This window comes from Paroedura picta, chromosome 16, assembly GCF_049243985.1.
Source record: "Paroedura picta isolate Pp20150507F chromosome 16, Ppicta_v3.0, whole genome shotgun sequence".
NCBI classification, from domain to species: Eukaryota; Metazoa; Chordata; class Lepidosauria; order Squamata; family Gekkonidae; genus Paroedura; species Paroedura picta.
The window spans coordinates 2,817,123-2,841,779 of NC_135384.1; the positions used below are offsets into that span (position 1 = coordinate 2,817,123).

The following is a 24,657-nucleotide window of genomic DNA, read 5'->3' on the forward strand; positions in this document are numbered from 1 at the left end:
TGCTGTGAGTTCAAGCCCCTGTTACCAAGAGGGGGGAGGATGCTTGCTAAACTCCAGATTGGCAAACTCCTAGAGATTTGGAGGTAGATTCTGAGGAGTTGGATTGCCAAATCCTGCCTGGTCAGTGGCGAGTTAGGGTGGTCAGATCCAGGTGGGGAAATGGCTGGGGATTTGGAAGTGGAGCCTGAGGAGGACAAGAACCTCCATAGGGGTACAAAGCCATAGAATCTACCCCCCCCCCAAAGCATCCATTTTCTCCTGGAGAATTGATCTCTGTAGTGTAGAGATGAGCAGTAACTCCAGGGGATCCCCAGCTTGCACCTGGAGAGTTGGCATCCCTACTGGGGAGAACATAAGAACACCAGGAGAGCCCTGTTGGGTCAGACCAGGGGTCCATCTAGTCACTCTTACACAGGGGCCAACCAGTTCCTATGGAGGGCCAACAACAGGGCACAGAAGCCGAGGCCTTCCCCTGATAAGACCCTCAGAAGAGCCCTGCTGGGTCAGACCAGGGAGGGTCCATCCAGTCCAGCCTCCTCTCTCACCCAGGGGCCAGCCAGTTCCTCTGCAGGGCCAGCCACAGGGCAGAGAGGCTGAGGCCTTCATGAGAACATCAGAAGAGCCCTGCTGTATCAGACCATTGAAGGTCCATCTTGTCCAGCCTCCCATCACACAGGGGCCAGCCAACTCCTCTGGAGGGCCAATAACAGGGCAGAGAGGCCGAGGCCTTCCTAAGAACATCAGGAGAGCCCTGCTGGATCAGACCAGTGGTGCATCTAGTCCAGCCTCCTGTCTCAGACATTGGTCAACCAATTCCTCTAGAGGGCCAGCAACAGGGACCGATGCTTTCCCCTGATAAGAACATCAGAAGAGCCCTGTTGGATCAGACCACTGAAGGTCCATCTAGTCCAGCCTCCCATCCCACACAGGGGCCAACCAGTTCCTCTGGAGGGCCAGCAACAGGGCCATCGATAGACTTATTCTTTGGCGGTTTTTTGGGAGGAAAAGAACCTCAGTGATGCACAATGCCATAGAGTTCACCCTCTGGAGCGGCCATTTTCTACGGGGGAACTGAACCATGTAGTTTAGAGATCAGTTACAATTCTGGGGCATCTCCTGGTCCCACCTAGAAGTTGCCAGCCTGAGGGGGACCCAGAACAGTTGCAGCCTGGTGCCTCTCAGAGAGACCCCTTAGATTCCGGACATTTAATATGTGAATAACACTTTTTTCTGCTTTCCCTCCTTGCATTCACTTTGCTCTGTACCGCTCCCCCCCCCTGCGTGTTTTACGGTAGATTTCGAACCCTTGGGATCTGTCCCAATGCCCAGAAAATGGGTGTTTAGCATTTTCTGTGTAATTCTCCCCCCCCCCCATAGCCGCATCTGTCGACTGGCTTCCTCTGCTCTCTTTTCATTAAACAAAACACGAAGGCTTCCAGTTCCCAGAACCCTTTGCTGCCTCACGCATGGCCGACTCTTTCACGGATGGATGGGCCTGTTATGCAAATACCCAGGCCCCTGCTGCCTGGGGAGGTGTTTTCCCTGCCCCACACCTGGGCCTTGTTGTTCCTCCCATGTTCGGGGATAATTATAGCCTTGTGTTGGTGGGGCTAGAAACGGAGAGGAACCAAGAGAGTAACGCCCCTGTGAGAATTGGCTCCTTGTAATGGCCGTCTCTTGCGTCTCATGGTTTCCCTGTCTTAAGATTGTGAGCTGCGTTCTTTCCATCTTTCTCCATTTCCCCCCATCTCCCACATAGTTCCTGTGTAGTTTATAACGTTGCATGGAGGAACACATAGGAACACATCGGTCACAGAGCATGGGACATTGAACGATACCTCGCCCCCATCACACCCTGCTGGAAACTTGGCTTCTTTTTAGAGTTCCTCTGAAGGAGCTGCTTCCCTACGTGTCAAAAATAAGCTGGTGGGAGTTCATCTAGTTAAGAACAAAGTTGTGGACTTCTAATAGGTCACCAAGAGTTTCAGGGATGCTGGCCCCCTGGAATTCCAGCTCTTCTCCTGACTGCAGAGATCAGTTCCCCTGGAGAAAAGGGCTGCTTGGGAGGGGGACTCTGTGGCCTTGGACCCCATGCAGGTTCATGGATGCCAGCCTCCAGGTGGGGCCTGGGGATCCCTTGGAATTCCAGATCATCTCCAGACAAGAATTCAATTCCCCTGGAGATAATGGATGCTTTGAAGGATTGACACTCTGGCTTTGTACCCCACTGAAAACTCTGTCCTCCCTACGGTCCATCCCCAAATCTCTAGTAGGAGTTTTTAAACTTAGGGCTGGCAACCTTACTATCATTCCCCACTGGGGATTCAGGCCAACCTGAATTACTTCAGCTTTTCTGGACCTCCCACTCTCTTTTTCTTTACCATTTTCTGGCTTATGGTCAAGGCTTGGCTTTCTTATTGCTCACCTGGTGGGTGGTTATGGCTTCCATTCGTTTGGGAAGCTCGTATGTCTGTCCCCAAAGGGGAAAGGGCAGACCCATGTCAGAGTCACCCCCCAAACAATATACTTCTGTCCTCATCCCATGAGTGATGCATTATGTACTCTGCCAACCACCCTGTCTTTTACTTGTCATAGGAAGGAGAAACTCCTTGGTAATCTTCCTCAACACATCTCCATGAGCTACTGAGATCCCACCAGCCATTGACCCAAAACTTCCAAGTTTATTTACACAACCAAGGATTTCTTAGGAGGTTAAATTCTGTGGAGAATGTTGACATCTTTGGCGTTTTCCATAGCTTGATCCATTATTTCTGCATCCATTTAATTGATTAACCCCCCCCCCCCCGTGTGCTTTCCCACATATAAAACACTTGATTTTCGTCCTTGGATTGAAAATCCAGTCGATTCCACTTCGGTCAAGGCGAGCACCCCAAGTAATGCTATGAAGATGGCCTGTATAGCTACAGGGGAGCCATTTTGTTTCCTTTATTGAAGAACATCTATGGGCAGCAATCCAGCCAAATGGCGCTACAAAGGGGAGGGGCCAGGGGGCAGGGTAACGGCTGATTGGTCAGATATGAGCAACAAGAATGGTTGGTAGCCATTTGCAGGGGTCTGTTAAGTCAAAAACCAGGCCAGCAGTAGGTGCTCATGGGGAACCACATCCCCAGTTGCTGTCTCCACATGATCGTGGGGTGCCCTCTGCGTCATGTCACCCCCCCTACATCCCCTCCAGATATAACTATTAATATTAAATATGTAACTGGAATGTTTTATCCAGCTGCAATTTGAGGGATGGTGAGGTACACGTGGATAAAGATCTACGTTGCTCATCCTGCCTCAGGCAAATTTGGACGGTCACATTTTGGCCTGATCAAAACTCGGTGCCCGTTTTTTTTAGTTTTCTTGGTTCTCACTTCCTCTTCTCGCAGCCCCATCTGTTGCTCCAGGGATCCTGTTTGCAGCTAGAAAGAAAGGCTAGAAAGAAAGCAGGCGTGTTAACAAAGCAGACAAGGTTGACAAGGCCCAGGGAAACACAGCAGAGAACAAATGAACCCAATTAATGGAAAGCGATCGAACCAAATCAATCAGTCTCTCTGTGAGCAGCTGTTTTCTTTCTAGTGCACGGGTGGCCAAACTGTGGCTCTCTAGATGTCCATGGACTACAATTCCCATGAGCCCCTGCAAATGCAAGCATCCAGGGCATGCCAGTGGGGGGAAATAACACCCCCGGGGGGCATTTAGTCACCCTAAAATAGGACAGGGAGGATGGCAGGAGACCCTCCTCTAGAAAACTAGAACAAGGAGAGGGCTGGGCAAATACCTTTCTCCCTGATTTTGGGTGCCCACCCTCTTGGAGGCGCTGACCAGAGTACCCAGCATCCTTTGCGGTGGAATCCTTTCCTGCTAGGTCCACCGTATTGACGGCTCCTTACCGGATGGGTGGGCCTGTTACGCAAACGTCCCTCCCCATCCCGTCTTGGGGAGGTTTACACTGCCCGGCGCCTGGGCCTTGTTCTGACCCCCGTAGTCTCATGTTCTGAGATAATTATAGCCTCGCGTTGGCAAGGCGAGAAACAGAGAGGAACCAAGAGCTCTGACAAGGAAACGCCCAGCGAGAACTGGCTCGTTGATATTGTTGCCTCCTTTTTGTTGTGCATTTTGGTCTATCTCTCCCAAGGGTGCCAACTGCCGGGATGGTCCCTTTAACAGAGGCTCGTAGCCATGGACCCTCTTCCTGACTTGCAGATGATAAACATCTCATTAGACCTCTGTTAAAGGGGTAGGATTTTGTGTGTGGGTGTGTGTGTGTCCCCAGGCATCCATTCTCTTCTGCAAAACCTTCCCCATACCCAGGGGTCTCCGGGTCTGGTTTAATGATGGCAGGCTCAGACATACCACTTCAGGCGGGGTTAGGGTCGCTAGCTCCAGGTTGGGGAAAACCTGGAGACTTTGGGGGTGGAGCCAGCAGAAGGTGGGGTGAAGGGAGGGGAGGGTCCTCAGGGGGGTATAAGGTCATACAGTCCCCCTTCTAAGCAGGCATTTTCTCCGGGGGAACTGATCTCCGTTGGCTGGAGAGGAGCTGTAATCCCAGGGGATCCCCAGGTTCCCCCTGGAGGTTGGCATCCCTAAGTCGGGGGAATCCTTATTGAACGGTCCCTGTGTTTAGAAGTTCTTGTGGGTAGAAAACTAGAACAAGGAGAGGGCTGGGCAAATACCTTTATCCCTGATTTTTATTGACTATTGTTATTGTGATTTTATTATCTTCTTGTGGACCACTATGAGGCAGCTGGCCCAAGGACGGTGGTCGGTAAGCCGAACAATAAATTTTAAAAAATGAAACATGTGTCGTAGGGGAACAGACAAACCATGGAGGGGAAATCTGCTCTTATTTGTTTCTCCCATTTGAAGAGAGAAGGGTGTGCCAAACGCTTCATGGACAAGCTGGGTTTGACAAGGGCTTTGGGGGAAAAGAGGTATGAGGTCCTCTATAGCTGTTCTTCTGGGGAGAAGTTGAAAGTCTCAATAGCATCCAGGGAGAAGGGGCAGAATCGGCCTTCAAAATGGCTGAAACCAGTTCCCGAAAGCTTCCGAAGGCGGAGAGAAGTGACTTCGTTAAACTTTGTGGAAAACTGATTTCTGTACATATTTATTATTGTCTGACACCAACAGCGATGATCACACACACAAAAAGCAACATACAAAACCAGCAGAAATGCTCTCGGTCACATTCGTCATTCTGAAGTACACGGGGAGAGGGGAAAAGACAATCATAAACCAGATTAGGTCTTAGCACTGTTTTGGAGCACTCTTCGTGGGGCCCAACTGGGGAGGGGCAACCTTTTGTGGGTACCTTTGGAATTCTGAGGCAGCGTCGTGGGCACAATTACAAAATGGCTGCTCCAGGGGGTGGAGCCAACCACACAAGGTCAGAGTGAGGTCATGCGTGTCTTTAGTACTGACTCTTCAGCATTCGAAGCTGAAGCTGTTTAACAGGAGGCCTTTTAAAATGATCTCCTGGTTAAAAATATTTTCTTGGAAACAAACCTCTTGCCACCAGTCATACAGTGAAGATCTCTTTGCCCTGGTTGCAGCGGCTACCAAAGAAAACTTACAAAAAAATCAGCTCAGTGAACAAGATCTCCAGTGGCCAATCAGAAGCCCTGTTGGGCATAAACCTCACCTGGCCCCACCCACTTCCTAAGAACACTTGACCAGGGGAGACATTATGCCACCCAGGGGCCCATACTGGGGACCCCTGCTCTAGATTCTAGCAAAATTCCCTGCCCCCAGTGGTACAATCCAAGGCTGACAGACTCTTATTCTGTCTGTTATGGAAAAGTCCGGACAGTCAGAAGAGCAGAGCACTGGCTGCAAACTTGGAACACTCAGAGTGAAATGATGCTCGGCCAATGACCTCTTCTTCGATGCCGCTTCTGTAGCTGTAGGGTGGGGATCCCGGAAACAGGAGCCTATAGCATCTCCGGGATTACATTCTTGTATTCGGGGCCTGCTGGCTTGTTTTTCAGGTGCAGCACGGTGGAGAAAAGCCATTTGACCTGTTGGAGGGGGTGAGAATGGTGAGAGAGAATAAAGGTGAATATAGGAGACAAGGATTTGACAGGAAATGTATCATTCCAGCCTTGCCTTGCCTTGCCTCCTTCCACATCTCTCTTTTTGCTCCATTCCTCACAGCCTCCCTTCCCTTTCCTCTCTCCTCCTCTTTCCTGTTGGGAGGCAGGTCTATACCTTCCCCTTCCACTCACTTTGAACAGGGTCACAGTGGCGCTGTAGCAGACGCTGAGGAGGAAGAGAATGAAGAAAACCAAGATGGTGGTCCACAGGCTGTCCAGCTCTTCCTTTTTCTCATCAGCGTAGTCATCAGTTGTGACAAAAATTTCTACGACAAACGAAAGAGAGATTAGAGAGTCCAATCTTTAATTAATACATAGTGTTTTGGTTTCTGGGACCCTGGGTTAGATCCAACCACCTTTTCTGTTGGTGAAAAAGGAAAGAGAACCCACAAAAGTCATGCTGGGTTATTATGAAACCAGTGTTTACAAAATCCATGTAGTATGAGTACATGAATAAGAAGGGGAACTAGGCAAGAATGAACAAAAATATTGGTTGGATCTGACCTATTATCTTTTTAGATCTGTTGGCTCAGTTCTACAGAACCATTATGAGAAGACTCTGTTTCTGGAATCACCATATCCCAGCCCTGGATCACACCATCCTGTTTACAGCCTGTATCAATGTATCTCCAGACTATGGCTTCCCATGTCCCATTTGGAACACTACTGAGAACTTTATACGTTGCAGTCTATAGATGTGTCGAAAACAGTTGCAAGACTAAGGAGTTGAAAACAACTCAACCCCACAAAAATGTTGTGGTACTTGAGGGGATGGTGGAAATGTCTTAATTCAGCCTTCATGAGGAAGTGATTCATGAAGAAGACCAACCAGTGAGTTTCATGACTAAGCAGAGAAGAACTTAGGGCTACAGCCGCCAAACCTAGCACAAACTTGGGAGAAGGTCTTGACCATGATACCAATTTCTGGAATTCTCTCCCTGGGGAGAGTGATCTGTTCCCTTCTATTGTCGTCTTCCACCAGTAGGTGAAGGTCTTTACTCTTTCATTTGGAGCTTCCTCCACAATACGTTCTTTCTAATCAGTGTTTAAATTTCTACTTTTTATGCTTTGTACTATTGGTTTTTTCAATTGTTTTAATGATTTGTGTTTCGAGGGCTCTGGTTTTAAAATGTTATTTCATGACGTATGTTTCATTCTTTCTTTTCATGTAATGTGCACCGTTATCCCTAAGCAGTTTCTCCAGCATCCCTTTCTAATTTGAATCTACCTTCATAAAGGCAGGGCAGGGAAAATATGCCTGACTAAATTCCTAGGAGTCTGGAATGGAGCTGTAATGATTGCCATCTTCAAATATTTATATTAATTTTTGTGGGCCAATGTTAAAATGGTACACTCCTCAGATATTTCTTGCCCTGTGTTTAAATGCGGACACGTCTACTACTCTGTGCAAAGTATTCTGTCCACTCAGCATTGATTATTGACCGTTTGGCTCTGCAAGTTCTCATTCAGTGATGAGTTCCACCATTATCCTTGGTCTACTGCACGTCGGTGAGGATTTTTGTCAATAGGCAAAGCATAACCAGGGCATGTTTTTATTATGAGTAGAATCATAGAGTTGGGACCTCCACGGTCATCTAGTTCAACCCCCTTGCAGAATGCTAACCAGTGTGATCCAATGTGTATTCCAGAGGGAGAATCTAATCTCAGAAGGTCAGTTGTGAACCGTAATTCTGCACTAATTCTCCCGTCCAAATACTAACCTGGGCTGATCCTGCTTAGCTTCTGAGATCTGAGCCAAGACTGGGCCCATTCAGGTCAGGGTTTGGTAGCCTTAATTATAATTTCTAGAATAATTTGGGGCTAGAGCAGTAGCAGTCAAATTTATTATATTTGTTATGTGGAGGATGTGAGAAAAAGAGGCAGAGTGTATAAGGCCTCTTTCCAAAACGAGGGGTCCCTGAGATCCAGTGGGCCTGGAAACTCCTTCCTCATTTAACATAGGAGTTTATCAACTTCTAGGTCAGAGCTGTTGAAGTAGATATCTGCTTCATTTCGGCAAGAATCTGTCATGGTGGAATAGCTGGACCCTTTTATTTTGTATGATTTTGTGTGCAAGTCTTGGCTGAGCCAGAAATCCTCCCCTGTACATTTATCTCACGCCTCCCACTAGATATCCCCCACATCTATCTACTAGGTCTAGCCACCCAATGTTCTTGGCTCGCCCATTGTAGTAATTTGGATTAAAACTGCTCCTTGCTTGTGGGAAGCTTTAGTGTGGAGCCGGGCCCCAGCTCCTCCCTAACCCATTTGCGATAGGGGCTTGTCCATAGGGAATGTAGGCGCAAAGGGGAAGAGTCCGAGATGTCATCCTCTCATGGTATTGAATTAATACTGGGTGGTCACCCTTTCAGCCTTCTTGTGCATTTATAAGATCGTCCCCCCATGTTCTCGTTGTTAGCTTTTCTCATTAAAATGATCTCAGGAGGTATGGTTGGGAAAGACCTCTGCCTGAGATGGGAGGAGATGCCCTGGTAGGTCTTTCTGGGCCTGGTACAATCCTCCATAATCAGGGGGAAAGCTCATCCACCTTTCCTCTCTTTTTTGTCCTTCACCAACTGATTAAAAGGGACTCTGCCTGAACATCTAGAAGATGACACCAAAGACCCATTGAGGTAGCTTCCATTTGCTTTCAAAGATCAACATTTAGGGACTTGGTGGAAAACATGAGTTTTCCCTCCATCTTTCTAACTCTTGACAGGCTGTTAGGGGTGTGTGTGTGTGTGTGTGTGTGTGTGTGTGTGTACAGATGTCAATGAAGCAAAGTTATTGAGTAGGACATATGATTTATTTCAGAATATGTGGCATGAATGCATTTAGGCAGTTATGTCAACAGCCTCTAGATTTATCTTGTGGTGTATATATGTGCGTATGAGATTTTTGGCTTATTTTGGTAACCCTACATCAGTTATATTTTCCTTCCACACCCATATTGTGAATTCACTTGAGCCCAGTTAGGATCCTGTTTTCTTCTTTTGCTTTAGATCTTTATATATATCTCTGTGTGTGTGTGACTTTTTTGGGGTGGAATGCTGCAGCTCTGCCCTAATTGCTTGTTTAAATCATTAATGGCCTGGTGGCAGTTGGTCAAGAGATGGGTTTGGTGAGTGGGCCAGAGAGGGAGTTGGAGTCACAGTGGAAACTCAGAGGGGAGACTTGTCCACTAATTACAGATAAACACCCCTTATGAATACCTCAAGACTTCTGCTTTCATGCTCTAAAATAAAATGGAGAGTGTATTATTGTGGGCGGAGAGAAGCCAGTGTGGAATATTGGGAGCAGGGTTGGATTAAGCGACCCGAGTTCAAATCACTACTTAGCCATGAAGCTCTTTGGGTGGTGTGAGACAATTCACTCTTTCTCTCCCTTCACTGGGTTGCTGTGAAGTTCAACTTCACCAACTCAGCTTTAAGATCCTTGGGTGAAAAAACAAGGATACCCAGTTGACTATGAAAGAGACATTTTACATCCAAGGCCAATAGTTCACCTTTGAAAAATCTATCTTGACCCGGGCCAGTTCTAGAATCTGTCCACCCCTCCTACCGAAGTCACCAATGCCCATAACAAAGAATATCTGTGAACGAACCTTTGGATGAGTTCTCTTTTATTTGGGAGAAGGAATGCATGGAAATTATGTACACAGGCTCAAATCTGACAATGCTAGAGACAATTCAGAGAAAGGGTAACCGTGGAACGGAGATGGCCTTCATTTTTTACCCTGAACTCTCTCAACGGTCCTCTGGGTGTACTTCATTTCGAACCCTTCATGGACAACATGGCAGGTGTACGAATTGCCGTCGTTCCATTCCGCCTTGGTGATGTCCAGCTTGCTAACGACAAAATAGGAATCTCCTCGGCTGTCCAGCTGGACTGCGGTGGTCACGTGGTTGTCTTCTGCCATGACGCTGTGATTCTCAAGCCATTTGATGGATATTTCTGCAGGGTTGAACCCTTTGACCAGGCAGGTAATGGACAGATTTGGATCGCGAGATTTCAACTCTTCGTTGTGTGGGCGGAAGAGGTACACATGGGGACGGGTGCGCTTGCCTTGTTGTGAAGAGAAGGAGAGTGTAGCAGAAAGAAACGGTTATTCAATTTAAGACAAACGTGATCCACCCCCCTCATCAACTCCACACACCCAAAACCTTTACATGCAGGAAAACATGCAATTTCCATATCGGGGGTGGGAGGGGGTGTTCCCCGAAATTATCTGATGATAGATTCCCTCTGTTGTCCTGCTTTTTTCTCCTCAGGTATTAGTAAGCCTCTCTGGGAAATAATAATACAGGCCCTGTTCTCACAGCATTCACATCCAGAAACAAAGTTGGCCAGTCAAGGAAGGCCTTGCTTTAGCACCTCTCTTTGAGCATCGCTACATATAAGCGGACCGGAATATCTTGTGATATGTGAGAGTTTTTGAACTAGCAAAGTAAACAAGGGCAGAGACCGGGTACATCCCCACATTCCAATTTCTCAGACAGTAACTGCTCATCTTATTACCCATGGCTGTCCATGAGGCATGATTTGTGTGCTCCAGGACTTACACAACTGGACACTTGGAAGGAGCCCCTTCACAAAGAACCTTGGCATCGGTTAAGCAGCCCTTCCGTGGGACTGTTTGAATTCATAAAATGATCCTCGAGCACATGGATGCAAATGCGTTTTGAGGGGCAAATGGTTCATTGAAGACTGATCTCACACTCTGATCTCACACTCAACTTCTGATAAAACCACAAGCCCCCTTGGACGGACATGGTGAGATGACCATGTAGGCCCCTCCACAGGAACCGGTGTCTCTATCAGACAATTCTCTACATGTTGAAGACAACAAACATCTGCCACCATCTACCCTGAAGACATTCCAAGGTGTGCTGATATCATTTCTGCTGGAAAATAAGACGGAGAGTCCCGTAGCGGAGAAGAACGCTTCCCACTCTTCTTACCTGTCTTCTTCGTAATCGCCTTAGTGAGGGGAGACACGAAGCTTGGGTGTTCCGCTTTGCATGTGTAGATGTCCCCCGCCAGCCAGTTTTGCTTGGAGACAATCAGGGAGCTCTTAGCGCTGAAGGTGCCATCTGAGTCTGATGAAGCTTCCAGGGGCTCAGGGTTCAAGATTCCTAGTTTCTCCGAGGACCAGCTCACTTTTAGGCCCACGTCGCTTTCAAGCCCAGTTACCAAGCAGGTGAGCTTGGGGTCTCCGTTCATGTATAGGTCAGCCGGAGTTGGGGGCGTGACAGAGATCTTAACGTTACTGTCACAGCTGCCACTGCTGTCACCTGGGGATGCAAGAGCCCATGTCAAGTCCCTAGATTCCCCAAACCTTTTTCTTTCGGACTGTTAATTGCCTCTTGGCCTCATCTGCCGTTTCCCCCTCTTTCCAATTCACCCCTCCAACTCAGTCACATCAGCATTCCCCTCTTGATCACCCTCGGGCAGGGGTCACTAAATGGTGGCTCTGCAATTGTAGCCCATGGACATGTGGGAAGCCACCATTTGGCCACCCTTACCCTAGCCTGTTTGTTCATCTCTTTCCTTAATTGGGACCTTGGAACCAGCAAAGCTGGAAGCAGCCCAAGATATCCCTTGTAGCGTATTGAGGTTCCTCACAATTTAAGGAGCGAGCATCTATTTTGCAAAAGTGCGCTCCTTGCTCCTGGTGGTAGTGGTGAAATGGACTGTCGAGTCTAGCTGACTTATGGTGACCCTGTAGGGTTTTCAAGGCAAGGGACAAAGAGAGGTGGTTGGCCATTTCCTACCTCTGTACAGCAACCCTGGACTTTCTTGGAGGTCCCCAATCCCAGTAACCCACCCAAGGCTGACCCTGCTTAGATCTGATGGGGATCAGGGTGGCCAGGTGTGTTTCTTAGAGTAGAATGAAGGAAATAAAGAAGGAAGTAGGACACCTGAGGCCGCTTGGGCCTCCCTTAGTGATGATCACCTGATGGACCTCAAGTGTGGAGATGAGGAGGTAAAAACACATGCTCATGGGACAATGAACTGAAGTTGCACAGGAATTAGCATGTGCTGGAGAGGCACCCGGAGCTAAGACAATCCATCCCCCAACCAGGAGGGAATCCAACTGGAAGACAATGTGGAGGCACATTGAAGGGGGAAAGGAGCCCGTCCAAACTCCAGTAGACCATAATGGTAACTAATTATGCATTTCTGGATGACGGCAAGAGGCTCCCCTATGGTAACCCCCCATGACACTACTACATCTGTATTTCTCACCCTTCTCTCCTCAATTCATGCTCAGCGCAAACCCATCCGAGTCCCAATGAAGTAGCGATTACCTCGGCATTTTGAGGCATGTGCTTCCACCGTGGTACCCTCGTGGACCACCTGGCAGGTGTAGGTCTTCCCCTCTTTCCAGGCTAGTTGGGTAACGTTGGCAGTGCTGGTAGTGCTGAAGGTGTTTCCAGTCGCGGCTTTCCAGGGGGACTCAGTGAAAGCAGCCAGCCTCCCGGATTTGCCTCCCACCAGCCAATTCACGGCGAGGGTCTTCGGGTAGAAGCCCGTGATAAGGCAGACAAGCTGGATGGTGAAATCATCAGTCCTGGAGCTGCAGGAGGAATGCAGGAGTTGGACTTCCGGAGCCGATGGCTTGCTGTGAGAGCAGGCTGAAAGGAGAGAAGGCACACGGGAAGCACGACTGTTCTCTTCCCGATAACAATCTCTGAGCTCCAATTCAATGTCACTTTTCTTCTGTTGTTATCTCATGGGGATCGTAAGCCACTTGGGGCAGGAATTATTACTTCTGCTTCACTGTCCTCTGGCAAGAGACGGCGGTGGGATGGATCGTACACCACCCTGCCATTATTCCACTATTTGTTGACTTATTAATTACAATAAGATTTACCTCTCACCTTTCTTTTTGACTCAGGTTTGAAGATTTCCTCCAATCTAAGGAGGCATCCTACAAATCTGACAAGGCCCTCCGACTATGCTTGGCTGTAAATATTCCCTGTCTAGGATTGACAATTCTGGGTTCAGAAATTGTTGGAGATTTGGGTTAGTGGTTAGGAGTGTGGACTTCTAATCTGGAGAGCCGGGTTTGATTCCCTGCTCCCCCGCATGCAGCCAGCTGGGTGAACTTGGGCTCACCACAGCACTGATAAAGCTGTCCTGACTGAGCAGGAATCTTAGGGCTCTCTTAGCCTCACCCACCTCACAAGGTGTCTGTTGTGGGGAGAGGAAAGGGAAGGTAAATGTAAGCCGCTTGGAGACTTCTTTGGGTTGAAAAAAGCGGCATATAAGAACCAACTCTCATAGAATCATAGAATAGAGTTGGAAGGGACCTCCTGGGTCATCTAGTCCAACCCCCTGCACTATGCAAGGCACAATCCTATTGCTCATCTACTGTCACCTGCCACCCCCTTGAACCTTCACAGAATCAGCCTCTCCATCTCCTTCTTCTTACCTCTAATGTCTTTGTTGATTGTGGTGCTTGTAGCCGCGTGCGCAACATTGCACTGGAAAGTCTTGGATTGCCAGCTGGAGGCGGGGACGGTGAGTTGACTAGTGGAGCGGTAGAGGCTGCTGGATGACTGCATGATGGCAGGGAAGTCCTTGATGCCGGAAGAGATGCTTCCCGAATTCCACTGCACGGTGGCTGGTAGAGGGAAGTAATTGGAGACCAGGCATCCCATGGTGACCTGGGAGGCGGAGGACAGGTCTTGGCAGCACGGAGACAACGGGAAGACATCTGGGGCTGTGGCCGTTGCTGTGGGAAGCAGGAAGAAAGAGAGAGGTTGACAGTGTACTTCCCGCCTAGGTATGCCCACATGCCTTCCAAGGGCTAAAGGGAACATTCTGTCATCCCCAAAACTGCTTTGTAGGAGAGGGGATGGAGAGAGCCTGGCATGTCCGTATCCTTCCAGGACCTGCTCAAAAGCTTCCAGATTGTTTGGACTTAAGCCAGCTGTTTACTTCCTGCTCCTGCTTTTCATGAACGGTGATCCCTTGGGGTGCCAGGACCACTCAGCTGCCAAGACTAGTCTGGGAGATTTCAACCAGGTGCTGCTCAAACATTTTCAAGTGTATTACCTCACTTGAAGGGGGTAGAAACGTTGGGTTTGTTTTCCCCCGAAAAGACAAAAACTGACGGTTGTACAGTGCTGATTTTGGTTCAAAACACCCACAGCACTGACCCTAGCCCCTGGCATGTGGGTTCTCTCTGCATTTTGTCTCGGTCATTTTTCAAAAGCCATGCATCTGGCTACAGGGGAAGCTCTCACTGTCTCCCTGTGAACTGGCATTCCACGCTAATTTGATTAGTTCCACGTTGATCAAGCAGTGCTTGCATGTGAAACCGAACATGTAGCATTCTGGGAGATAACCTATTTTGCTTACTATGGTGGGTAATGAAGGGGGTGTAGGTAGAGCTTAGGGATGCCAGCCTCCAGGTAGGGCCTGGAGATCCCCTGGAATTGCAGCTCCTTTCCAGACTGCAGAGATCAGTTCTCCTGAAGAAAAAGGCTGCTTAGTAGTTGGACTGTATGCTGTTATACCCCATTGAAGTCCCTCCCCGCCCCGAACTCTGCCCTTTGCTGGCTCCACCCCCAAAGCCTCCAGGTTTTTCCTAGCCTGGACTTGGCAACCTCAGGTTACAGCCACATCAGAAAGGAGTAGGCTTTTGCAGCAAATGGGTTTGGACAAGGAAACCTGCTACTGGTAATGAGCCTCTTGTGGCGCAGAGTGGTAAGGCAGCCGTCTGAAAGCTCTGCCCATGAGGCTGGGAGTTCAATCCCAGCAGCCGGCTCAAGGTTGACTCGGCCTTCCATCCTTCCGAGGTCGGTAAAATGAGTACCCAGCTTGCTGGGGGGTAAACGGTCATGACTGGGGAAGGCACTGGCAAACCACCCCGTATTGAGTCTGCCATGAAAACGCTAGAGGGCGTCACCCCAAGGGTCAGACATGACTCGGTGCTTGCACAGGGGATACCTTTACCTTTACCTTTACCTGCTACTGAAGTGGGGCTACAGCAGGGCCCCCCCAAATCTTTGAACCTCAGAAGGGATGGAATGGCTGCCCAAGCTGACATATTATCATGGGGATGGGGATGCCAGTCTCCAGGGAAGACCTGGGGATCCCCTGGGATTATAGCTCTTCTCCAGGCAACATAGATCAGTTCCCCTGGAAGAGAATGGCTGCTGTGGGGGGGGACTCCGTAGCATTAGACTCCACTGAGGTCTCTCCCTGCCCCAAATCCCGCCCACTCCCAGCTCCACCCCCAAAGTCTCCAGGTCTTTCCCAAGCCAGAGTTGGAAACTCTACTTGGGGAGCCAATCTCTGTAGTCAGTTATACTTCTGGGAGACCTCCAGGCCCCACCTGTAGGTTGGCATTTAGCCTATAAAGTTTTTCCTAGCACAAAGACAAAAGGATGCACATTAATTCCACGTGTGATGAAACGTGAGGCTACCCAAGGCACAGACAATATGGCGGAAAACATGCCTCTTTTTGGGGAGTCTTCCTATTTGGCCTGATGTTTCCTCGAGCTGGAATGGAAGGAATGCAATTGGGACCCCTGTGGGCTTCAACTCCGAGGCAAGGCTTATGTCCCTTACTGCTTTGGGCAACAGAGCAGACGAGGTCCTATTTCTTAAAATTTGGTGCCCTTTGGTTGCTGTTCTCACTTCCCCTTATTTCCTCTTCATCTCTTGCTACAAGCATCCTGTTTGCTGCTTTCTTACATGTCAATAAGCTGCCTAAGAGAACAAAGCAGTGGGGGAAAGAACAGATGGGCACACAGGCAGAGAATGGTGGGTGAGCTCTGATTCTCCCTTGGTTGGCAGCAATAAAACCAAATGCATTTGCGCAGGAAATTTCAGCTTGGATTTCCAAAGGCAGACGATGCAGTGCCTCTTATTGGGAGCTGTCTGTCTGCCTGCCTGCCCCACAAATCTTACTTGGTTTGTTACTACCTGTGATTCGACCACTTCCTAGAGAATAAACCGTGTGTTTTAGCCCTGGCCCACATTCTCACAGCTGAGGACTTGAAACAAGTCTTCACTGGCAGTCTTCAAGCAAAGGTTGGAGACACACTTTTCTTGGATGCTTTAGGATGCTTTGGGCTGATCCTGCGTTGAGCAGAGGGTTGGACTAGATGGCCTGTATGGACCCTTCCAACTCTATGATTCTATGACACCCCCGGAGACACAGAGCCTGCATTATCCATTCCCACCCTTAATGCTGCTACAAGTGAGTAGTGTAGGACAGGGGTAGTCAACCTGTGGTCCTCCAGATGTTCATGGACTACAATTCCCATGAGCCCCTGCCAGCAAACACGTTTGCTGGCAGGAGCTCATGGGAATTGTAGTCCATGAACATCTGGAGGGCCACAAGTTGACTACCCAAGGTGTAGGAAAAACAAATGGGAAAGGGGCAGAAATTCAACAGATGCAGCCCTGGAGTGCTCTGTACAGGGGGAATCCTAGGAAACTTAGTCTTGGTTCTCTATGCACCGGTTTCTGAGTTTCGGAGCAGAGGGCGGGACCCCCCACCCCAACTCCTTGGGATTGCTCTCCATCCGTGCATGCTGTGCCAGCCCTCTCAGTTACAAAGCCCCCAAACATCAGCCATCTCAAACAAAGCTTTGGAAGATGCTGGCCACTGTCAGCTTCCCTGAATGCACAAACTCAGCTCTCGGAGATAAACAGGTTAGCAATGCAGTATCCCACCCTAGCTGCTACTCCTAAAGCCTACAGCAGGGCTAGTCAAACTGCGGCCCTCCAGATGTCCATGGACTACAATTCCCAGGAGCCCCTGCCAGCGTTCGCTGGCAGGGGCTCCTGGGAATTGTAGTCCATGGACATCTGGAGGGCCGCAGTTTGACTAGCCCTGGCCTACAGGAATCTCAGTTCCAGAGGTAGCCAGTAGCAGTTCAGCCAGGGCTACTCCTGTCCCTTCTTAGGAGGCAAGGGCCCTCTTAGCAGAGTATTAGGCTTGGGATGAGTACTCAGGCAGTCCTCAGCACCCCTGGAGCTTGTAGGGTAAAGAGGAACCTGCCCAGCTGTAGTTGTGGATTTCCTGCATTCTGCAGGGGGTTGGACTACATGACCTTGGAGGTCCCTTCCAACTGTACGATTCTAAGATTAGAAGTGCCCCTCCCTAGCACCCTGGGGTCTGCTGCTCAGCTGGCAATCTAAAGGCTCCTGAAAGGAAATCTGCCTCAGAACAGGCTTTCAGGCAGCTTCGTTGCTCCCTGCTAGGGTTGCTCAAGGCCCATCTGGGAGAAGAAGAAGACCCATCTGGATGAGCAATGGCTGGGAAGAGGCCTTCAGAAAACCCTACTTCCCAAGCTAACTCCCTGAAGTTGGATTTCTCCTCCGGGAGGTGAAGAACCTCTTTGCAGGACCATCAGCTTGGGGGCACGTTTACTGTAGGCCCTTCCTCAGCACTAGGTTAGCTGGGTGATGAGGAAGCTCCCAGGCTTTGAGATGCCCCTTTCTCCCAGCTAGCTTCCCCATAACTGGCTTTAGGCAGGCTTTAAAGAGTCCCAGCTCACTCCCCACTAGGTTCCCTGCAGCTTCTGCTCATGGGTGAGCAGGAAAACCTCCCAGCTGAGTATCAGGCTAGGTTTTCAAGAAGCCCTTGCTCCGGGTGAGCTTGCTGCTAATCTGTGAGTTACTTTATAGCTCAGGAATGGCTTCCAGCCAGCTTATTCACTCCCTGAAAGCTTGGCTGGAGCCTAAGCTTTAAGGAAACCCCTCTTGCTCAAGGCTAGCCTCCCTGGAGCTGGGACAGCCTGTTGCTGAGTGCTGAGAAATCTCCCAGGCCATGTGCAGGCTTCCAGGCCACCTCCCTTGCTCCCTGCTGGCTTTTCTGCACATCTGGGTGCTGAAAAACCTCCCAGGTGAGTATCAAGCTAGACATTCAGGAGCCCCTTGAAACCAGCCCCAGCTTCTCCAGAGCTCATTGCTCTTGGGGGAGATGAGGAACGCCTTAGCAGAGCTTCGTGCTTGGGATGGGCTTTTAGGTAGCCCCTCACTCCCTGCTAGCTTCACCAAGCTTATCTGGGTAATGAAGGACCTCCCAGGGCAGGATTAGAAATGCCTTCCTTTGTCCCTGATGGCTTCCCTGTGGCTTCTTGCTTAGCTGGAAAGCTAAGAGCTCCCAGCAGAAAACCTGTCTCAAATAGGCTTTCAGATATCCCCTCGCTCCAAACTAGCTTTGCTGGAGCATTCTCTCTTTTTGGGAGATGAATGAATTTCCAGCTAAGCTTCAGGCTCTGGGCTAACCCCCTTCCTCCCCACTAGCTTCCTTAGAGCTTGTGGATAATCTAGGTGTCGAGGAACCTCCCAGCAGAGCATCCAGCTCAGGACAGGCTTTTAGAAACCCCTCGCTCCACAATAGCTTCCCTAGACCTTGTTGCTCATCTGGGAGCTGAGGAAACCGCCTACTGATCCCCAAGGTTGGGCTGGCTTTCTGGTAGCTCCCTTGCTTAGGCTGGCAGCCAGGATGGAATGGAAGAACCTCCATGGCTTGCAGCATATTTGGGAGCACCCCCTGCCCCCGCTAGCTTTCCAGAGCCTGCTTGGAGTACCAGGAGGCTAGAGCAGCAGCTGGGCTTTCCCCACCCTACCACTGTCCAGGAACCTACTGCTCACCTGGGTGGTACAGATCTTCCCAGTTGAACCCCAGCTTCGAGAGAAGCATTCCAGTAGCTCTTTGCTCCTCTCAAGCTTTCATGGAGCATAATAGCTGGACACAGAGGTCCATCTACGGTTGAGCACCTTGAAAGACGCACCTAGCTGGAAAGTACCGAGTTTCCCAGCTAAGCTTAGCTCTTTGGACAAACTGGGGTTTTTCCAAAGGTTCCACCCGTCGCTCAGCTGAGAGGGCAGGTTGCTATCTCTCTACCAGAAACCTGACTCAACTGGGAGGTTACCGCAAACTAATCCTGCAGCATCACCCCAAAGGCCTGAATGTCAACATGAGACTCCTGAACACAAAGAGAGAGACTAATCCTATCCTTTCCTTTTCTGGAGAAAGGGGTTTATCTCAGGAAAATGCCTTTTCTTCCAGCCAATCTGTGTCTTCCCAGGATATAGAAAGTACAAGGGGAAAAAAAATCCCTTCTACTTACCGAACCAGTCCAGAAGTGCCAGCTGAAACCTGGTTTTGATCGCGGACCCGCGTCTGTCTCTCTTTGGGAGTCATCTCAGAATGGGCCTTGGGTGAAGCTTCCTTCGGCCGTGTTCTCAAAAACTCCTTAAAAAAGAAATGCGATTTCACACCTTTAGGGCTGGTGTGAAAAAAATACCATGGTTGAGTGAGATCTGGAGTTATAATTGGGATCCAAAGGGGTGACGGGAAACCTTTGGCCAAGTTGCAACTTCCCCTTTTTCTTCTGCTTGTTTTTTTGGGGGCTTTATTATTTTTTTCACACCTCTCTTTCCAAATTCAGAAATTCAGTTGGGGAGGAAAAACAAGACTGCTGTTTTTCTGTTAGGATTCAAAGGGGTACTTATTTGGGTTGGCTGAGTATCGATTCATAATAAAACCTATTTGCACGTTGCAATCCAAGGACACAAGGAAGTATTTAAAGCTGTTAAGCAGTCTCAAAACACTTCAAGCAGTCTTTATTATTGACCAGCAGAAACCTTACCAGGTTCCAATCCACCATAATCACAGTATAACATAAATGAGTCCCATACATAAGAAAAAAACCCAGTCCAGAGTATCAAAACAGATCTTAAGTGCTTGGAGGGGAGGGTTAGGCCTCATTCTTATCTCTTACAGTCCCATGAAGAAACCTAAAATGGACAGGGGTTTGCCCAAGCCATTGGGTTACCAACTCCAGGTGAGGAAATATCTGGAGATTTGGAAGAGGTTCCTGGTGAGGGGGGGGGGACACCTCAGCTGGGGCATTATGCTACAGAGTCCACCCTCCAAGGAGTCCATTTTCTCCATGCCAACGGATCCTGGTAGCCTGGGCTTGGGTTGTAGTTTGGGGAGATCTTTAGGCTCTACCTGGAGGTTGGGAACCCTATGGCAGCGGGAGCCACAGTCTCACGGAACGCCACCGTTGTTGAACCGAGCGTGTCTTCACCCTGTTCTATTTTTATAGACGGCGAGCAAATGTTTTATTATGGCCATGCCTATAGGCTTGGCTCCTGCGGCCCTTTCTTGCATGCCTAGGGAAATGCCGATCACCACGTTAGCGCCAGAGCTATGCTCTGAGAGCAGTTCTTTGCAGGATCCTGACCAAAGCACAGTGCACCTGTAGAAGCTCAGCACCTGTTAGCAATTCAACCTGGGCCTAATTACCTCCTAGCCTATATTAGAGGCTCAGCTTAGAGAAGGCTCCTTTGGTGGACTAACCTCTCCAGAAGCTGTGAGCGTTGGGTTCTATGCAGTTGTATGTATGGAGGGGTGGCGGTTAGATTTTTAAGTAGGGATGCCACCTCCCCAAGGCCCTTGCTCTCTCTTCTCTCTGATGGCTCCTTCTCTTTAATTTTCTCCGAGCAGCTTGGTTAACCCTTTCCAACTGCAGTGGAGAAGAACCAGTGGATGGTCTCCTTTTCAAGGGTCAACCCTACTTAGCTTCTGAGTGCTGGCAAAATTTGGCTGTTCTGTGCTGCCTTTTCTCTCTCAGGGATAATAATTTCAACACAGTAAGAAATAAAATCTGCTAACAAGCTATTCTCCCTCCCTCCCCCCAAAACAGAACATTAGTTGGGAGGTCAAGTCTATAAATCAAACCAAAGCAGATATCAAATGCATGGGCCGAACGTCACCTTCTGAACATTTCTGCCTTAGGCTTCTGTTAAAACACAGGGGGAAGCTGGGAAACACCTGTAGTAACCCTTCTGCCTGGAGTTGGTCCTTAAAAAATGTAGATATTTTGCCAGCCTTTCCGCTTTTCTCGGTAGTAGCTAATAAAAATGCCCCAGCTGTCTAGAGAAATTTTGCCGTTGATGACCTGACGTTCAACAGACTTTTCTCTTATGGCAGAAAGAAATGAATTAATTCCCCCAAGCCTGAAATCCATGGCATGAATTTCCGGTTGATACTGGCTGCTGAGCAATAGCGCTGAAGCCGCTTCCGTAAGTCATCCTGAGAGCAGATGTGTCCTGTTTACCCCTCCAGTTTGAACCAAAGGCTACTTCCACCGTGCCGGCTACGGTGGTCTTGGAGGCGTTGAATGGAACCGTAGTTCCTTCTCTGCTCTGACTCAGCTTGCGGGTCCAAAATGTTGGTTTCTTGGGGGGAAAGCCAGTGAGTAGCAAGCTTGGTCAAAACATGTTTTGCCATTTTCACGCGAGTGTTTCACCATGCCTGGCTAAAAAACAAAGTCCTACAGATTTTTTTTTTTTTAGGGTGTTTTGTGAGCTGTGGTAAATAAAGGTTGACCTCGGGCCTTTTTCCTGAAGGGAAACCAAGGAAAAACTTGGGTGGGACTGGCAAGGAAGTTCATCAGTTTCCATACTCTTGCAGGGACACCGTGAGCATATTTACATCCTTCCAAACCCATTGACTGGGCCTAATTTGGCTTGGGGCCCTAATATGTGTAAAAGGGGATTAAGCTTCTCCCCCACAATGCCATTTGTCCTACACAAAGTGGGCCCTACTGGCCCCATAGAATCATAGAGTTGGAAGAGACCTCCAGGGTCCTCTAGTGCAGGGGTAGTCAACCTGTGGTCCTCCAGAGGTCCATGGACTACAATTCTCATGAGCCCCTGCCAGCATTTGCTGGCAGGGGCTCATGGGAGTTGTAGTCAATGAACCTCTGGAGGACCACAGGTTGACTACCCCTGCCCTAGTCAAATCCCCTGCAGATGCAGGGAATTCACAACTACCTGCCTACCCACATTGACCTCAACGAACCCACCTCTTCAAACCAGAATCAGGGGCCAGTGTAACAAACTTAGGTGTCTGTTTTATGGGCAATTTTTTCCCCAAATGGCTTAAATTAACGGCTTGCCAGAGCACATTCGGGTTGGTAAAATGGCAGGAAGGGTTAAGCCTCCCTCTGTCATACCCGTCCGCATTGACCCACCCACGTGTCTGAGGCTTACAGGAGGAAAAAAAAAAACTTTGTGCAACCAAACTATTTGAGCCTCTGGTCATGTGAAGACAACTGAAGGGTGATTCTAAACAATTCTACTTAAACGCATTCAATGAGGCTTACTCCCAGGAAAGAGATTTTAGGATAATATTAGCAAGAAACATATTTTGTAAATAAGCTATACGTATTGCTGCTTTTGATTGCCATAGATATTTGGGGTATATTCATAATATCTTGGTCCTGCATAGCAGAAGTGGACAAAGATATTTGAATCCCCCTGTTATATAAACTGTTTAGAGAAGTAAACCACAACTAAGGATAATAGAATTAATCAGGGAAGCAATGTGTTCATATAGCTTTATTATTAGACAAATATAAATACGGACACAGTAAAGGTTCTCTAGTCACAGAGTGCAGTGACCCCATGTGAGTTGTTCCTGAATGTAAACATGAAATAGCTAGCCCCTTTATAACTCTAGCTCAGGTACACAACAAAAAGGTTGAATAAAATATGACCAGCAGAGAGGCTGAGAAATACAGACCAATAAAACAGAAGCAAAATTGCACCATATAAATTGGGCGGATTAAACTGTAAACAGCTGGCTGATAGTGGGCCAAAGGACTTTGTAGTAGCATGGTAGAAAACAAATAAATTCTGCAGCTCCACCAAGTCAGTGCTCTTACAGGAGACAACAGGGAGGTACAAGTCCTTGATTAGGAGAGCAATAAATAAAATGGTAAGCGAAGAATCTCCGATTCCCTTAGTCATTTGTCTATAGATGACATAGATTCCTATTTCGCGTGGAATCTTTAAGTTTAATTTAGTCTTCTCACAAAGGAGGAGGATGGAGAGGTTTTCTTAATTATGTAGGTGATGACAGGAAATGAAAGTCCAACTGAGGGATCCTTGTCCAATATTGTTGCTTTTGTTATTTCACCTGGAATTGGGAAAGAAGACTAATTAATGGCTTGGAGAGGCATCTCTGCAAAATGCATCTCCCTTGTTGACATGTGTCTGTTCTCTTATAGCAACATAAATCTTCACAACTTATCGTTCACATGGTCTGGCCCAATCTGTGAAGCCCACTGGCACCAAAAGTAGCTTTTGCTCTCTCCTCTGGTTTCTTAGTTCCCCTCCCTTCCAAAAAAGAATGACCATTGGACCACAAAGGAATGCGTCATAACGCTCTTTCAGTTTTCTGCCCCTTCGTAGGCCATCCATTTTACCTTGATGACAGTCACGGTGGCTCCGTAGAAAAGGCTCACGAGGAAGAGGATGATGAAAGTGGAAAGGTTGGACGAGATGTTCAGGAGTCCTTCGTCATCATCAGTGGCTACAATCCCATCAAGGTAGGCTTTGGATGATAAACAGAAATGATTTGTTAGAACTTTAGACCAAAAATGTGGCATTGACATAAAAAAGCAGTAAAAGGTAACAACGGAAGCCGTCAAGTGTGAGAAAGAGTAATGGGAAAAGTGCGTTTGGGGCAACAGAAATGTTCTTTTGATAGCCAACCATGAAGTCTTGATGATAGCAAGTGATTGGATTAGGAGACAGTGAAGAGTTTAGTGTCTGAAGCCTTGAAATATGCAGATGGTGGTATTTTCTCTGACTTGAGGAAGGGACAGAAAGAGAACGTGCCTCCTTGAGTCAAGTGGACATATAGTTATTTCTATCCAAGGAACAAATTATTTCTTGACTTGCTGGTCAGAAGTTCTAGAATTCTACAACTGTAGTATGGATGAGTGCAACAAATTAAGAGAGTTGTTGACATGTCAGTATATGCCCTAGACTTTACGTTGATGGGAGGCTGGATGTTATACTTAAAACTAGGAATGGTTCCATTCCTTTCCTGGGTAGGATGGTGATTTATTGGCACATATCTGGGTGTCGAACATGAGCTGAGCTTCCAGTAGAGGTACATATTAATTATGAATTTTGTCTGGCCATGCGTTCCCCTGAAGGAGGTCAAGAAAATGGCTCCATCCAATGTTATTCAGCCTTAGGCTCTCCTTAACACTTGTTTTTCTAACAGATTTTGTGTAATACATGAAGGATGAACTTCTTGCTAGGATGTTATGAGACTCTTCTGCCTTGTGAACAAAGAGTGTAACAGTACAGACTGTAACACAGTTATATCCTGATGCAATTTTGAGGAGCATTGAGGACGCTATTGTGGTGGGTTTCTGGTGAAATTATATGTGATGTTGGAAATGTAATTTAAATGCAAAGTATAGTTCAAGATGTGTGGGTTAAGGCTCAAAAGTTCACAAATTTTATATAAACTCACAAACACTATTTCAGGATTGGAAGAGTCTCTTATAGACAGTGGTTCTGGAGCTTCTCAAACCAGAGGTGTTTCACCTCACCTACTTTCTGATGCTTTTAAACTGGAGGTACCTGGGAATGAACCTGGGAGCTACTGTGTGGGAGGCAGATTTTCTACCCTGGACTACAGACTCTACCACTGTCCCAAACTTGATGCCCTCATCCTATTGCCCTGATAAAAATGGCTTTCTTGATTGGCCAT

The 24,657-nt window shown here is 48.2% G+C and overlaps 1 protein-coding gene and 1 gene segment (V, D, J or C); both read right to left on the bottom strand.

Annotated features, from left to right (window-relative positions):
• Positions 1-9,700: 9,700 nt before the first annotated feature.
• Positions 9,701-19,226, bottom strand: LOC143826389 (immunoglobulin heavy constant epsilon-like). The segment is given in 5 exon segments: positions 9,701-10,160; positions 11,057-11,389; positions 12,407-12,733; positions 13,534-13,836; positions 19,202-19,226. Coding segments are annotated over 4 exon segments (1,230 nt in total).
• Positions 19,227-22,942: 3,716 nt separating this feature from the next.
• The window catches only part of LOC143826517 (uncharacterized), an 89,026-nt gene continuing 87,311 nt past the window's right edge, over positions 22,943-24,657 (bottom strand). Inside the window, exons 35-36 of the mRNA XM_077315352.1 lie at positions 23,354-23,481; positions 22,943-23,064 (exon numbers count right to left, since the gene is read on the bottom strand). Coding sequence (XP_077171467.1) covers positions 23,056-23,064; positions 23,354-23,481 — 137 coding nt within the window. The 3' untranslated portion in view covers positions 22,943-23,055. The remainder of the gene's footprint in view (positions 23,065-23,353; positions 23,482-24,657) is intronic.